General features: G+C 38.7%; 1 protein-coding gene across 1 annotated transcript in view; it reads left to right on the forward strand.

Moving 5' to 3' along the window:
- ADAMTS5 (ADAM metallopeptidase with thrombospondin type 1 motif 5) overlaps positions 1-18,336 on the forward strand; it is a 64,410-nt gene that overhangs the window by 9,311 nt on the left and 36,763 nt on the right. The window contains exon 2 of the mRNA XM_075593932.1: positions 9,517-9,649. Within this exon, the coding sequence (XP_075450047.1) occupies positions 9,517-9,649 (133 nt within the window). The remainder of the gene's footprint in view (positions 1-9,516; positions 9,650-18,336) is intronic.

Consider the following 18,336-nt stretch of genomic DNA (forward strand, 5'->3'; position numbering starts at 1 on the left):
TTCACCTAGGCTAATTACCACAATTCTTCTTGCCCTATATGCATATTGTAATATTAAATATACTTGTATTTATTAAGTTTCTTCCTTCATAAAAGGACACTGAAGAGACGTGTGTGGAATAATTATATACAATAGTGTAAGCTGTTATCACAAATGAAAGTCAGTATAACCTGAAAAGTACCCACAGATTAAAGATATTCTTCTTCCACTCTCTCCAAACAGTTAATCTGTAATACATACATTATCTTTATTTGTGGCCTCAATTACAATACATATTCACATCTGTATTTGATGCATATCAGCTTTCCCATAGCAAGCTATTGAAAACAAAACAGCTAATACTCTATATTCCGACTCTGTTCTGAATTGTTCCTTTCTATTACACAAATGTATATCCTGATTCCTTAATGTGGTGCAAAGTTCTAGTGTTTGTATTCATTTTGAGCACATGTAGATTGGTTTGAGGCTGTGGTACAGTAGATTAAGCTTTTGATGTTTCACAGGTTTCTTCTTCATGTGCACTGTCAAGAAAAAGTTTCAAAACTCTGTACTCAAAGTTACATCTCTAAATATGCTTTGATCCATTAACTGGTATCAGCATTTATGACAAGTTTAGTACTTACCTAAATCATCACTCATTTTGACACAAGATCTCCTCTCCTCCTAGAGTAAACACTCTTATCCTGTTTTCTATATACATCTATAATCTCTTCCTATCCTACTGTCTATACTCTGTACTATTCCAAACTCTGATGCAATTATGTCTTGTTTCTATGGAGTATTCATCAGAACATCCTTGCTAATATCATATACCAAGCAGTCATTGTGCAGAAATGCAGGTTTATGTTGAAGATTCACCACCGCAAAGACTTTGCAAAGTTCACGATCTGCCTTAAATGAGAATTAAGTACAAATTACACAATTTATTTTACTTTGCAAAAACATGTATTTGCAATTTTATGGATCATTTTGAGAGAAGTGATATTTTTTATTGGATCAAAATCAAACTTATTAATAATTATCATATTTCTTACTTAAATAAGGCTGAGATTTTTTTGTAGAGCATGTTTATAGGCACAATTAGTATCTGCCAAAAGAGCTTACAATCTAATGGTGATGCTTCAGGCACAGGAAATAAACTTGCTTTAGCTAATAGGGAAAGGTGACAGAGATTCACAATTTGTTCACCCAAATTAAAGACAGCCACCTTACCACTGAGCTATTCCTAAAATGTTATTTAAACATTATATTTTAAAATCTCAAAAGGATAAGGTAAAAAGAGCCGAAGCAGGTGGTGTTGACAGGGGAGTGGATTATCACAAATAAGCACAGGCTGCGGTAGTCTTATTAATGTATATTAATTCAGTCACCAGTCACAAAGCGGCCTTGGATAACAATTCTAATAATTTAACTATGGTGAACAAAAGTCAAGCACCAGATTGTTGACAGACTAGTTCCAACATTATCCTTGATTATAAGATAGGCATGTTTGTTATCAGTCTGAAGTCTAATGTCTCTTCAGAATGATTGTGCATTTGTCTCAGAATTGCTTAAACATGCTGTTCCAATCAGGGCCGCCGAAAGGGGGGGGAGAGCCAGGACAAGTGTCCCGGGCCTGGTGGCTGATGGGGGCCCAGCCAGCGCTGGAAGTTGGGCCCGGCCAAAGGTCAGGCCCAACTTATTTGCCCGGCTGCCAATCCTCTTGTTGTCGCCGGACCCCGGCTCTCCCAGCTGCAGGCCTCCCTCACTGTCCCATGCAGGGCCTCGCTCTGACATCAGCGCACACACCGGCATTGGAGAGAGGCCCGGCGTGTGAGCGTGAGAAAGCCCCGCACAGTGCGGGAGAGCCAGGACCTGAGACCATCCTCAAGGTTAGTGTGTTTTGTATGTATTTGGGGGGTCGGAGGGGTTTCTATGTATTTGGGGGGTGGGGGGAGTTTGTATGTATTTGATGGGTGGGTTCTGTATGTATTTGGGGAGTCGGGGGGTGGGGGTTGTATTTTGGGATTAGGGGGTTGTATGTATTTGGTGGACAGGGAGGTTTGTATGTATTTGGGGTTGGGGGATATTTTTGTATGTATTATGGGGGGTGGGTTAATTATTGGGGGAAGGGGTTGTGTGTGTGTGTAGCCGGTGGGGGGAGACAATGAGTGTGAGGAGAGGGATTTGAGGGAGAGGGATTGAGTGAGAGGGGGGTAATTGATGGAGAGGGGGGAGATTGAGGAGAGGGAGTGAGGAAGAGAAAGTGGTAGAGGGGAGAGAGTGAGGAAGAGAGGGGGTAAGTGTGAGACGGGGGGAGAAAAATACATGGGAAGAGGGGGGGAAATAGAGGAGTGGGCTTGCAAGGTATGAAATGGGGGGTGGCTTGCAAGACTGCTGACATGGGGTGGGGGGGCACTGTCGAAACTCTAGTCCTTGGCCCCCGGGAAATCTGTCATGGCCCTGGTTCCAATTAGTGCAAGACTAGTGAACTAATGGCAGTGACAGGTGTAATATGTTAAACTACTATAGGTGCTTGCTCCTTTTTTTTCAAGTACAGTACACAGTTATATTTTTTAACATTTTGAAATGTCCTTTGCTTTCAGTTACAGCTAGGACTCTGAACAGGTGAAAGAGGGAAATAATTGTCAATTTGCTATGCTGCATCCCAGGAATAATACAATGATATTTATGGATGCTCACTCCAGCCCATATTTCCTAAGGGGTGCTATGCTATGAGACACTTTTCTGCTCAGGAAGACCTGGCCTACTCACAATGAGCCATAAGATGTCTAGAGTGCTGGAGAGTGTGTTATGGAACATAGTAAATACAGGCATACCCCACATTAACGTACGCAATGGGACCGGAGCATGTATGTAAAGTGAAAATGTACTTAAAGTGAAGCACTCCCTTTTTTCCACTTATCGATGCATGTACTGTACTGCAATCGTCATATACGTGCATAACTGATGTAAATAACGCATGTGTAACAGGCTCTATAGTCTCCCCGCTTGCGCACAGCTTCGGTACAGGTAGGGAGCCGGTATTGCTGTTCAGGACGGGCTGACAGGCGCATGCGTGAGCTGCCGTTTGCCTATTGGGCGATATGTCCTTACTCGTGAGTGTACTTAAAGTGAGTGTCCTTAAACCGGGGTATGCCTGTATTGACTTCCGTGTCAAATGGCCAGTTAAGAAAAGGCACCATTATAAGGAAGACAGATTTCAGGGACAAGATTGCCATTACAAGCATTGTCAGGATAACTTGGGAAATGGTTAACAAATATTTTTAATTTGATAAAATGTCACTGCCATCATTAATTCTGTTTTAACCAATACGGGACTGCATATTTCATTTTTGAACTCTGTACTGTCCATACTCTGTATGCAACTTTTCACACCTAAAATTCTAGAAGGTTTACCAATTAAACAATTAATTTACAAACCTGCCATTTTATTAGGTAACTATGTCAAGTAATATTTGCACTGTCCCAGGACACATACAGGTCAATAATTACATAGTTACATAGTTACATAGTAGATGAGGTTGAAAAAAGACGTAGGTCCATCAAGTTCAACCTATGCTAAATTTAGACAACAGATACTTTATCCTATATCTATACTTACTTATTGATCCAGAGGAAGGCAAACAAAGACCCCATTAAGGGGAAAAATGAATTCCTTCCTGACTCCAAGAATTGGCAATCGGATTAATCCCTGGATCAACATCCTTCCCATGTATACTTATTTGGTATATCCCTGTATACCTTTCCCATCTAAAAAGATGTCCAACCTTTTTTTGAACAAATCTATTGTATCTGCCATCACAGTCTCCATGGGTAATGAATTCCACATTTTAACTGTCCTTACTGTAAAGAACCCTTTCCTTTGTTGCTGGTGAAATTTCCTTTCCTCCAACCTTAAGGGATGGCCCAGAGTCCTTTGTACTGCCCATGGGATGAATAGTTCTTTTGAAAGCTCCATGTATTGTCCCCGAATATATTTGTATATAGTTATCATATCCCCTCTTACACGCCTCTTTTCTAATGTAAATAAATCTAATTTAGCTAGCCTCTCCTCATAAGTTAGATTGTCCATCCCCTTTATTAATTTGGTGGCTCTTCTCTGCACTCTCTAGTTCCATAATGTCTTTTCTTAGGATTGGTGCCTAAAATTGTACTCCATATTCAAGGTGTGGTCTTACTAATGTTTTGTAAAGGGGCATAATTATGTTTACTTCCCTTCCATCCATTGCCCGTTTGATGCAAGATAAGATCTTGTTTGCCTTTGCAGCTACTGCATGACATTGGTCACTATTGCTAAGCCAGCTGTCTACAAGCACTCCTAAATCCTTCTCCATCAAGGATTCCCCCAATATATCTCCATTTAATTTGTAAGTCGCCTTTTTATTCTTGCATCCCAAATGCATAACCTTACATTTATCTGTATTAAACCTCATTTGCCATTTACCTGCCCACGTTTCCAGTCTCTCCATGTCCTTCTGAAGAGAAATTACATCCTGCTCTGATTCTATTACCTTACACAATTTAGTATCATCAGCAAAGATGGAGACTTTGCTCTCGATCCCAACATCAAGGTCATTAATAAACAAGTTAAAACGCAGGGGTCCCAGTACCGAACCCTGAGGTACTCCACTCACGATATGCCATCTTATTGATATGCCATCAAATACTTTCCTGTGCAGGAAGATGTAAAGGGCCATATTTTCTAAGCAGTGCTACTCCATAAGAAATCTTCTGTACTTGAAGGTATCTTATGGTCCCATTCAAGTGAATGGGCCAGAGGGCAGCATTTTTGATGCCACTCTATAAAACGTCTTCTTCTGTATCGGAAGACATCTTAAAGCCCTTTCACCCGAATGTGCCATAAAAGGACCATATTGTCTAAGCCATGCTAGAAGGTGTTTTATGGAGTAACACAGCTTAGTAAGTATGGCCTAATGTGTCTTGCTGTGCCAGACGGTGTCTTATGGCATACCAATGCTTCGTCAACATAGGCCTTAGACTTAAAAACACACTATTTAAATTTTTGGGGTCACAATATATATGTAAAGGCAACAGGTCAACTACATGTAGATTTGCTACAGTCAACCAAAAAGCAAAAAGGATAAAATAGGATAAACTCAGGACAGTGATCCAAATATAGGAGGTGAAATCTTCAACCATGCTTGCAAATGTCATTAATTTTGGACCTTCACCAAGCATTGAAGGCTGCATTTACTAAGCAGTACTACTTCATAAGAAACCTTCCAGCATGGCTTAGTAAATATGGCCCAATGTGTTATTTTGTGCCAGAAGGTATATTATTACATAGCAATGCTTAGTAAATATGTGCCTTTGTCTTATCATTATATGGGCTGTTAGGTGTCTTCCAGCTCTGAATGTGTCTTAGTGAGTCTCACTTTTTATTAAATAAGGGCCTTCGAGCCGATTTTTACTCATGAGATTTTACGTTATGCCAGACTTTGATTTAAAACAAAATGTTATTTTAATTAAAGTTGGGGAAAGTATATGACCTACATGCTATGTGGGATACATTCCATTAAAATATGCACATTTTTATTTCCTAACTCTCCCATATCTATTCATTAAATCACAAGCTGAACCACACATTTGATATATTGAAGCTGATGGATGAAAATTACTCTCAAGGCATCAATCCTACAGCAAAAAAAGTAATTTACATCCCTTGAGGAATAATTCCATACATATTTATCAATGTTTTGCTTTTTTTGTTCATCTCATCATGGGTGAAAGTGGCAATGTTATAACAGTTTTGTTTTTGTAGGCAGCCATAATCATATTGTCTCCAGTGTTTCCATACATTCTAGATATTTCTAGATATTCCACATCAGTACAATATCAGTAGGGAGCCTCTCCTTCACATATTGCTCCCAAAAATCCCCCTGCAGCTCTGTCAGAGGCTGCTCGATTATGCTGCTGACCCTGACTCTGGCAGAAGACACAGGGAGAGCTATTCTAGTGGCTTTGATAAAATACTGCCATCTCGAATAATGTGGCATGACTCAATTGAACGGTTTGTGATTTGTGTTATCACGGTATTCAAAAATAATCAGAAAGCAATACCGCAAGTGACAAACCGTGAGGTAGGAAAATGCCAAAACCACTTGGCGTAGCAATGACCTTATCTCAGCTTTTTCTAAGTCCTACCACTGCGATCTTCTTGCCATCTGTAAGAGCTGTACAGAGAGCTGTAGCTGCCTGCACAGCTCTTACAGACGATCGCACTGTTTTTATTTAAATTTTAATCACACAGTATTGTAGTAGGGGGTCTTCGGAACAGAACGCACACATTTCAGGTCCCCCTGCTTCCCGAGTTACAGGCCCCGGTATGGTATAGGGTATGGTGTGCCACTGTGCTAATCAATTGGTTTATGGGCATTGTTTTTTTTTAATTGAAATATAATGTATTTTATTTGCTGCTTGTTTTTTTATTTGTAGGTTGCCCATTGACTGCCATAGTGGCAAACCATGCCCATAGGGTATGGTGTGCCACTGTGCCAATCAACTGTTTCATTTGTATTGTTTTATTTTTTATTCAAATTGAATGTCTTTTTTATTTGGTGATTTTTTTATTTTTTTTGCAGCTTGCACTTTGACTGCCATAGTGGCAAGCTGTGCCCATAGAGCATAGTGTGCCACTGTGCCAATCAATGGGTAGAGGAGGTGGGGGTAGTTGCCCCAGGGAGGCAAGTTAGGCCTCATGGGTGGGTAGCGGAAGGGGGGGGTTAACCCCTTAATTACCATAGTTGTTAATAACAGTTAAGGTGATTTAAAGGGTTAGTGGCTAGTAGTTACTTTTTTTTTATTTTACTGTTGGTTTCCACTAAAGAAGAGGAAGACGAGGAGGACGAAGATGGCCTTCATCCTGGCAGTGGTAAATACAACTTTAATTTACTATATACTGGCTGTGTCATGTTTTGTTTATGTTTTATTTTTTAATGGGCAAATGAGCTATTATCCAGATATGGATATTTGGGATTTTGCCCATTACTGTATGTGTTGGGGGGTGGAGCGGCTGTTCAACTGGCACCCCATAACAGAGCCTGTAACTCGGGAAGCAGTGGGTCCCCAGACCTGAAATCAATGCGGTTCAGTTCTGGAGACATCTTGCTACAATAATATGTTATTTAAATAAAATCAAAGACCTGTGATCGCCTGTTAGAGGCGCGCAGGGAGAGTGACTGATTCAGTCTCTCTTACTGCATGTCTCTTACAGACAGGTGGAACCCGGTAGGATTCACACCGTGTTAGTCCCATTAAAATGGAAGGACCCCTGCTGTGTTAATCCGATGGGACATTACAGCCTGCTGTGGACTATCTAGCGGAGTGACCGCAAGATGGTCACGGATTTTCCTTGGACAGCGGTTCAGAACCGGCATTTGCACCTGTTGGTCTTACAGTACCTAAATTTGGCAATACAGAAAGTGAATCCCTGCACTTCTCTCATTAGGCTAACGGTATATGGTGAAACCTGTCTGTATGACAAAAGAGACTTTTGGCTGCATCTTTTGATCAAATCATGACAAGCCTGCTAACCTCATTGGTTGGTGACAAGATAATTCTGAAGCTTCAGACAATTCAAAGAAGTATTGAGGAATGTATGCTGGCTAGCCCGAAAATACAGGAAAAATAATGAATGTTTTTGAAACCAAACAAAAGCCTGTGACGTCATCACAAGGGTGAAGAAATTAAAATAGTAGTGGGCCAGTCATATCACTAGAAGAATTGACTATCGTTGGACAAAGATGGTACTCGTCTGGATTCCAAAGAATATTAAAAGACCAAAACAATGAGCAAAAGTAAGATAGGGGGATTACATAAGAAAATGTGTTGGCTGTAAATGGAGAAGAGGCTTGCAACTGCTGTACCTGGAGGATGATTGGGGAGCCCTTCATGCAGCAATGGATTGAAGAGGACTGAAGATGATATATGATGCATACACAGAAGGGGTTTTGCACCCGTGGGTAGGAGCGTCTCCAAACCACCTCCAACCAACTCTTAATGCCGGTACACTGAGAAATTCTGTCCCACCTTTCTCCTTACACTGGGAACTAGTAATTAGCACTGCCATTAGGCAGTTTAGGGAGTGGAAAGAAACTACGAACAACACCAGTAACATCTTTACTCTGCACAGGGTAGAGCGGGAGAGTGGGCTGCTGGGATGGCCATAGCATGAGGGCCGCAGGTAAAGCCCCAGAGGGCTGCATGTGCCTTCTTGGCCATGTGTTTCCTACCAATGCAATAGAGGCTGTGATGGAATATATCCCTATTTGGCTACATGTGTATTCTTCACTTAGAAATAATGTATTGAAACTTCATTCACATTATAGCCATCTACTTTGAGACAATATTACTAACAGCACTCTTAAATTACAATGTAACACATTGAGTTCAATAATACTTTCCCTAGATGCATGTTTGTGTAACTAATAGATAGAATTGAGCAGTTGAATGACTTACTCTGAAGATTGAAATACCAAGTGTGGGATACATCGCATTGAGAGACAAACAATTGTGGTTCCCTGCCTGTCAGATTTTAAGCTACACATTGACCTTCGGGGAACATACAGTATTGCCCATTCCTGATTTATGTAACATCACGTTATGAGTGCTGATTTAATGAAGCTTTGTGGATCTTGCCCTTTGTGAGTTCATAATAAAACACCAAAAGAGGCAGGTGCATGTTTTTGGGTATACATATTCTCTGTGACCCCTTAACAACATTGTTGCATTTAAAACATCATATTTTGGGGTGCAAAGGCAAGCTAAGTACTGTGAAATTTCACTTTATTAAAAATAATAAATCAAATGTTTTTTATTATTAACCTTATTAATTAATGAGGCTTCAGTTATTTAATTTACTTTTTTTTATCACATTTTGTTTGTTATATATCTACAACTTCCTGTGAATCGCATGGAAAAAGGCTTGAATTATTATATTTTTTCACGTCAAGAGTTTTCTTTATGGATGAAGTACAGTATGTAGCTACAAAGCTGTGGTATTGTAAACCAAGAAAGAGAAACCCTTTGAAATAAGAATGTTATGTCTCTGCAATTACTGGCAGAAAAGGCAATACATGTATTATTTTATGCATGCGTTTCAAAGACAGTATACCAATAGCAGAATGGAGTTCAATAACTAAGCATTGGGAATATAGTCTAACCCTCCAAATTGCAGCTCATAAATTGAACTGTGTCTGAAACAAAAACGTGTTTATATAAAGTTTACTAATTACATTTTTGTTTAACAAATAGCCGTACTGTACTATGTGTGGAACTATATTTGGAGAATAAATATAATTCTACCCCACCTTCGGAGCTGGCACGGAAGTGTTAATATGGACAGGTGATGTTTGTGATTCTGTCCAATCTTGCCTGAATGCCATGAATAGTGTGAGCCAAAGGTTTGCTCTTTGTAAGTGGCTGACAACATGTTGTTGCTCGCGGTTAGTATAAAAAATGATTTGCCTTACTTATATTTTCCTTCTTGGACAGGATTTATGTGGGCATCACTCATGTGATACCCTGGGAATGGCAGACGTTGGGACCATATGCTCTCCCGAGCGCAGCTGTGCAGTAATTGAGGATGACGGCCTCCATGCAGCTTTTACCGTCGCTCACGAAATTGGTATGTAGTGCTGTTTCTGTTCTCTAGCCAAATCAAACACTTTAAACAGCTGCATTAGTAACCAAAATACTTTTCAATGAATTCCAGGTTTACCCTGTTCCGTATATTCACAAGAGAATGAAATAATATACATATTCTTTTTTGGAACACTGTTTAGGGGCATCAAGTGGCAACTCACAATAGGATATGGCTTTTATTTCTTAAAAGCTCAGTGTAATTTGGTTGGAGAAAAAAAACTCAAGGTACTCTCATCCATCCACCTGTTTTATAAAAGTAAAACCTGTCACCCCTAAAATAAAATGTAATAACATTACCAGGATAACATGATTTTACTGGCAATTGGACATTTAAAAATGTATTTTGCATGTTTATGGTATATCTAAAAAGAAATCTCATTCAGATGTGAACAAAAAATGAATCAGAAAGATGCTAAGTTTGTGATATGAATTATCAGCAGTCCTTTATGTCAAATGATTTAAGGAGCAATTCTACTGTTTGTATACCAAAGCCGCTGCACAAGGCAGTTCTCTGAGGCAAATCCACATAAAATTCATAGCGACTGCTTTGGTGCATATAGAATAAAGCACTAAATGTTTCTCTTCTGTTATGTAAACCATTATAAATAAGCATTTTCTCATTTCTACCCATTAAGATCATATAAGAAGTATAAATGTACTAAAAAATCAATTAGCCCAGTGGCAATTCTGTAGTCAGATGCAAAATGGATCACAATAATACCCTGTGCAATATCATGTACAAATAGATTTGGACGACTTGTATGGCTGCGTCCATAGATGGACAAGCAGCGCTGAGGCGTGCGGACGCTCCGCGCTGAGCCCCTGCATCCTCAATGAGGATGCCTTGAGAGGGGGCTCACGCGAGCGTCCGCAGGCGTGCTCAGGCTTTGGAGTTTTCAGCCGAGCGCCAAGCTGTTTTTCAGCGCGCTGTCGGCTGAAAACATCCAATCAGCCTTCAGCAGCGTCAACGTCACGGCGCCGTGACGTCGGTGCCGTGACATTGACGTCAGTGTGTCGCGGGGCAATTGGCCCAGCGACGTCACTGCCCCGCCTCCAACCACCTCCCCCCCGGCTCCCTTCGCGCACGCTGGCTCGCCTGCATGTCCGTGCAATCGCGCTGACTGAAGCAGGCGAGCCTCAGCGTTAGCGCGCCTCCGCTCTCCCACACCTCTATGGCCCGGGCCTATGTCTTGACTGCTATATTATTTAATACATATGAACATTTTGCATTATTCAACATGTAATATACACGAGAAGGTGTCTTTTCAAAACGATCATCAGCTTACTAAAAATGCAAAAAAAAAAAAAAATATTATTTTATTTTCCTTGCAAGAAATAACAACACTAGGGAAACTGATTTTAAAACTGCCAACTTGAAAACTACTTTAGAGCACTTGCCAAATCAAAATAGAGTTTGCTTTGGAGTCTCAGTTCAGTAGTTCAAACTTTTTAAATAGCTGGAGAATAATGTGAAGTTTTTTTATTTTTTGGATTATAAACTGATTAATTTCTTCACTTCTGAAAGAGTCTGCAACTGTTTAGATCAAATTACAAACCCATGTAAAAGCAACAGCGAGGACCACTTTCAATTGTTAAATGTGGGAGACCCAGAACTATCATTGTGAAGCACCAGTTATACTGTATATCAAGCTTTCCCAATAGTCTGACTTTTAAACATGACCTCAGGTTGCAATGCTGTGTTTGCATTACAGAGCACCAGCCTGGTACTGTATTTTCGGGGTCTACAAGGTTAATTATTAAATTGGGATATTTCAGATGTGGGCACTCACATGGAATCTCTGATTGAATTCAATGGTAGTTTCCGTGCAATAGTGCCTGATCAGCACTTTTTCAGTTTAATGGTTAACCCTTTAGAATGTCGTTTTTTGCGTATACCCCTATGAATAGGATGTCAGATGCAGGCATACAAAAAAGTCAGCTGTTTTCATAGTTTTCAAATTGATTTTCCATTATTTGTCTGGAAATCCTTCATGGGTCACGACCGCAGGCATCTAAGGGAATAGTATCAGTGTCATATAAATAACGTTGCATTTATACTTAGTAGATGGGGGTCGAGGGGCAACAGGATTATTTTCAGAAGAGTTGGAGACAAGCAGGCAGTTCATGCTGAATGATATCACGTTAGAGAGAATACCTATTAAGTCTTACTCATTTGTGATGAAAAGTAGTCTCATTTATTGTCAGTATGAGATACTTCAGTGGAAGGTCAAGCATAGAAGTCTGTATTATTACATAAAGATCACAGTTTGCGATCTTTATATCTCACTTACTCAATTACCCAATGGGGCACCTTTATGCTCTCTTCCAATTTCCTTCTAATTATCCAACATGAAATGTGACCCTATATTGATTGTCTCATTTTTTTGTTGGTGCAAGAAATGTGAAGCTTTTAATAGTTCATGTTTCATCCTTCTGTCTAATGCTGCTTCCTCTGCTCTGCTTTTGTTAGGCTTGCATGTCTTTTAACTATGGCATCTGTGCCAATTTTTTACTGAAGCTGAGAACTGTGCATTCTCTATAAATATTTGCCAGCCAAAGCATTTTCATTTGACTTTCCTTAGTAAGAATTTTGTATGCGTATAATTTACTTGGTTTTTTTTTCACGGACATTACCAAGATGTTTGCAATTTAATAGATTTAATTCAAGGGATACTGATCATCCACCATCATTTATATAGTGTGTGTGTGTGTGTGTGTGTGTGTGTGTGTGTGTGTGTGTGTGTGTGTGTGTGTGTGTGTGTGTGTGTGTGTGTGTGTGTGTGTGTGTGAAGGTGGTAATGTATATAGTAGTTGTATCTATCCTTTTACTTTATGGATTTGGAAGCAGTTGAAGTTTATTGCTAATGGTTATATTCCCACTGTGACAATACCTGATGTAACATAACAGTGGTAATTATATACTCCAAGTGTAATGTTACAAAATACTCACTGTGTGACTCAGAATGTAAACACCTGGTCAGAGCTTTATTATGCATCGCAAACTAGCAACACAACAAGAAGAGAATAAATCTGAGTAGATAGGGTTGTTTGGTAGTGTATGGAGCGGAGGGAAGTGGGAGACCAAAATGAAAACTATTTAATAAAGCTTGAGATTAAAGACATGCAAGGACCGCAACGTGGGATACCTTGTCTTGTTCCCATTTCTTTCTGTGTCTCCAGTAGGGAATGCCTGCTGTGTGTAGTCAAGGTGAATATGATAAAAAAGGAAGGCATTCTATCCCAGTCGATTAGGACTTATCGACCCAGTGGAGTCTAGTAACAGAGGTAGCTTGTTCGAACCAGTAAGAGCAAGGACACCGATAGAGTACAATAGCTCTACACTTAAATATGATTGTATAAAGAGGCTAAAGCAGGGCTCTTTAACAGATGGCACATTGGCTTTAATGCAGCTTGTTATATGGCCTTGGTATGGTCCTTTGACTCTGGGCTTCTTCTAATTCTTACCAGTTGCTTGAATAGCAAAGTGCAGTTTTTCACACTGAAACTCACTTGTAAATTATGGTAATGTAAATATATATGGTACGGATGTTATAAGTGCTTTCAAAATGTTGAAATAATACTTTTTAAGCCTGTGAATGTATCTAAAATTACACTGTTATATGATCGTGGCCCTCCTACTAATTTTTTTCTGATTGTGCCCCTTTGGAAAACTAATTGAAGAGCCCTAGGCTACGTATCGAAAATCGAAATTAGCAAACTCATGTAACGGGTCACCTTTGAGGAATCTGGTTGTAAACTAACACCATATCTTTGATATAATTAAGATAACCCTTTTAAATCACGTACTATAGCAATTTACAGATAAAGTAAATAACCACTGTCATTCTAACCACAGTTGCTACCTGGCCTCTAATTGATAGGCTTCAAAGCTGATTTTAAACATAGGTAAGAAAATGCATACAGTACACCAGAGCTAGCTGAAATTCACTCTTAATATAAAGTCTTGCTGCAAGTGCAGATTCAACCAGTTTTTTCTTTTTAATTTTCCTATGCAAATATAAAGGTCAGCACTTGCTGAAGCTGTCCTTTTAGCATAGGTAGATCCTGTGTAGGAGCACTGATGGTGGGGATATTGCTACGGGAGCTCTCAAAGACCGGGAGAGGTCCCAGCTACATAACTATGTTAAATGCTACATATACGAAAGACAGCAATCACGTGGACCTGCGTTAAAATTTTTAAAAATGAAGTTTCTTTTCATCAACATTTCAGTCCAAACTGTGGTCCTTTCTTAAGATTTTAGCATGGGGCCATTTGGCAACATTATCTGCATTAATGGAGCCACCTTTAAACATACTGGATGGAACCATTATGGGTGTTAAAATGTATCAGTCTTCAAAACTTGAATCAAATGTTCCATTGATGTCACATTCTGTTCACTGTTATGAAGTGGTGTTACTCTAACACCTTTCAGCCACTTCCTCTGTTTACAATACATCTGACACCTCCAAGTCCCATATTGTGTGCTAATCTACAAACTCCTATGTACTGTAAACCCCTGCAGAGTTCATTTCCTCTACACCACGCCTTTGAAATAATTCCTGCTTCCTTCATTATACCTTTTGTGCTCATGTGAGGACATATGGTACTGTATAGAAGGTCAAACGTTTGTGAACATCACCCATATCTAAGCATATAGTACTTGTTATATTGCTCAGTAAAAGCTCCCAAAACCTAAAATAATGCTTCCATCTCACCTGATTTCTGAAACATTTGAATGGTTCTGGAACACTTAAATATGCCATACTTTACCTACTGTATATATACAGTATGCTAGAGGTGCAAGGCAATTAATTGTGCCTTTCAGATTTAGGCTATAAAATATACCTAATAATAAATAAATAACTGTACAGTATGGAATGTGTTTCATGATTGAATGCTTTCATTTAATTTCACCTGCAACATGTGTTGCTAAATTGTCTTGTGTCCCTATAACAAATTAAATGGAAAATATAATAAAGATCGCAACATACTAAAAGAAGTTTCATATAGAAATATACTTGGATATAGAGTAGGGTGACAAGAATTTAAAGGAGCAATCCATGCAATACCCTACGTGTGTGCTTATTTTTTTAATCCGTTCTATAATATTAGATCATACTTACTGTACTACATGTTTTTTTTTATCCAACATGTAATGCCAGTTTTAATATACTGAGCATCCTTTGATTTTTATAGCCCACCTCCCAGCAGTGCAAGATCTTTGTAACACATTCCTGTTTGTGATGATTTGTTGCCAATATTCCAAGCAGTTTGAGCTGCAAACTGTAAAAATAGATAATGTTACCTTAGTAAAATAAGAATACATGGTAGCTGCTGAGTCACACTAACTGAATGATTCAGTTTCAATCAAAGTCAGCCATTTAGTGAACCCTGGAAGCAGGATTTTTGCTGATCAAACACAGGAGAATGAATTGATCGGCATCTTAGGTAATTCATTTTCAGTAAAGGTCATAATAGATGGCATGTATGTTTTTCAATTGCCATGTGGATTGCCTCTTTAATGTAATTAAAAGGGAGGTGATGTATCAGTGCTCTGTCAAAACACAAACATTAACTAAACGTAATGGCAGTTTTACATTTTGACAGCAAATTATTGGCTTACTTGGGAATATTCGGATTAACTTGTAACAGTTAACAATTATTTCACCTGTTGCACACATGCTTAGAAATAACCACTTCAGTGAAGCAATGCCATTTGGAAATTGGCTGGACGTGTAGGATAAGAAACAGATCGAATTCAGAGTAATTGAACTTTCTATTTTAATCCTACTTCATTTTTTTTCCCCTTGAGATTTTGTTGCTAAACTATGTTAGTGGGACTTTTGATTGCCTGGCTGGTAAAATGAGTCAAAAGCATAAGCAAAATGTTCAGCCAAAATGCTAGGAAGTGCCTCAGACACAACATTATCTCTGCTTTCCTTTTGCTGTGGTTTGAGGTTTTTTACTACTTCTGCTGATCTATGTAGAAGTTTTCCCCATGAACGGATAGATTAAACAAGACATTATTTTGAAAGCTGTAATGTATCCTGATACACGGTAACCTTAAAGCAATTCTGCAGTCAAAGGTTACTGGCACATTCATCTTACGATATGTGGGAAAGTATTTTGCTTTGATTTTTTATTACTTTTATTGCAAATGGTATGCTAGCTGGTTAAACTGTAATTGCAAGATCTTGTGGCTTTATTTTGAGGGATTGGAAAGATAAACATGTGGATGTATGCAGCATTCCGTTATCGACATCTAACTTAATTCGAAATGCATTATGTGATAGAACTTGATATAATCTGACATGTTATAATGGACAATCATGCCTAACAATCCAATGGTATTGTTTTCAAATTAAAGAATAAAATAAGGTCAAAAAACTATTATTCATATATGTTTACTTTAACATGTACTGGCATAATTTTAATAATTAAGTAAAAAATGCTTTAGAACTATATATAAACAGCCTTAGTCATTCTTAGAATCAGTGGTCTCATAGTTTCACCAATACACATCAAGTTTTAAATAAAATGTTTGTTTGTTTACTGTTGTTGTTAATTCTCATTTCACCAAGTCGCCCTGATGAAGGTGTGAACGAACACTGAAGCGTTGACAGATAAAGCAATAAACAAACATTTTATTCAAAGACTGGTTCAGCTGCATTATATATATAGCGGAGCATAGACGGCACGTGGGAGGTTTCTTGGAAATTAGGTTAGAGATGTAGAGAGGCGCGGTGTTATGTGTAGCTTTGTAAGTGTGCATAAGTGTCAATCCGATGCAGGAAAAATGCATTTTTTTCTACGTCTCGTCTCGACGCTTTTTGGCAGCTTCTCACCACCCTCTTGCCAACTTTTCCTGGCGAGACGATTTTGAGAGGAAATCTCAATTCTAGAGTGGCGATTAGCCTTCAAAAGCTAATCGGGGCTACTAGAATTGCAAAAGTTTAAAAAGCTGGTGATAAGTGGCTTATCACCGCGCGTTTGGCGTTTTTTTTTCCTGCAAATTTTTTTGCTGAAAAGCTCTCTTATCACCAACTTATCGGGGCTTAATAAATAGCAATAAGCTTTTTTGGTTATAAGGCGGCGATAAGTGGCTTATCGGAGCTTAGTGCATAGGCTGCAGAATATCAGATACTTAGATCGTTGGATTGTATTCACTGATAGCTGAATGACCAATATCTTGGTCCTGAAGATATAAATCAGGTTTTAGCTGCAGATCAGCAAGCATATGGCTCAAAAAAGTACTGTCCAATATGAAGAAGCACTTAGGCTATTAAAGGACCAAGAAGAAAGTGCTGTGTAGATCCAGTATTATGTACAGAGCTTTTAAGACCTTACGGGTGTCTTCTTTATGTGTACAATCACAAAACCCTCAAAATAGTGTTATTCAAAGTTTCTGTACATCGTTCTTTTTGTGTTGCTATATTTGTATTTCTTGTTTTCTCACCAGCTTCTCGTTCTTCTTACTTTTTGACAGTCTGACTTCTTACTGTACAGTATTTCTTCCTCTACTTTCAACCTGTTAAGTCCTCTGTTGCTGTAAATTAAAATGTTATATTACAATCTGTTTCGACAAATGAATGTTTTTAATATATCATTTTTTTCACTATAATTATTTAATCTCACTTGAATCATTACATTACAATTGACCCCCAAATTTTCATATAACTCTTCAAGTTAGCTCACACCATTCTCTATATCACAGTAGAAAGAAATGTGTGTGGTGCTCACAAGACAGTCCGTATTGCAAAAAAATAAATGATTGAAATGGAAAACGCATAGGTGTGTTTTGTTACCTTGTTCTGACCCATTAAAATAGCTTTTATTTTGGGAACGTACTCCTTTTGGTTTTATTGCTGCATACATAGCTGGATACAGTGCTTCATTTTTCCTCCTTCAATTTTGCATCTATATCACAGTACATGCTCAAAATACAGATGTAGCAAGTTTACTCTCTCCGGTGCTGGGGCTGAGAAAGCAAAAAGCCGCAGTGTCTGCCATGGTCACGGGTGGTACATGCTTCCGAATCAGACACCTCCCAGCAATAATCCTCTGACGCCAGGGGCAGCTGCGGTCGCAGTCATGCAGTTTGCCCTGGCTCTGGAGACCATACGTCTTGCTACATCTGTAGTGCCAGATTTTTTTTATACTTGTGCAACTATACAAAATGAAACACGATAAAAACAAGATTTAGTGTTCTTATTTTAATTTTAAGAGCTTAGAGACCATTACAGTATCTTTAATTAATGATGTAATTTACTGTATGATACAGAAGACTGAACTGCATTGAGAATCATCACTAATTGATTGTTTCGGAACAGCTCCCTTATTCTTATTCATCTTATATTTACAGAATGTCAGTTGCAAAGAAAAGGGAAAAGTGCAAAATAACCAAGGGGCTAATGAATAATAAATGGTGAAATAAGGTATTAAAAATAATAAATGGTGAAATAAAGTATTAGTGTTGTAGCTCAACCCAGAAAAGAACAACCTCTATGTTCAAAAATCTGTGAGGAAGACTCCTGATGTTCATGAGGAAATCGTTTTTAAGGGAACACCACATTTTATGGTTACAATACCTTTTTCTCTTTATTACACCATTTGAACACTATATTATAATTGTCATTTCACATTGCGCTCCCCTTATTTTCACAGTTGCA

The sequence above is a fragment of the Ascaphus truei genome, chromosome 3 (assembly GCF_040206685.1).
Source record: "Ascaphus truei isolate aAscTru1 chromosome 3, aAscTru1.hap1, whole genome shotgun sequence".
NCBI classification, from domain to species: domain Eukaryota; kingdom Metazoa; phylum Chordata; class Amphibia; order Anura; family Ascaphidae; genus Ascaphus; species Ascaphus truei.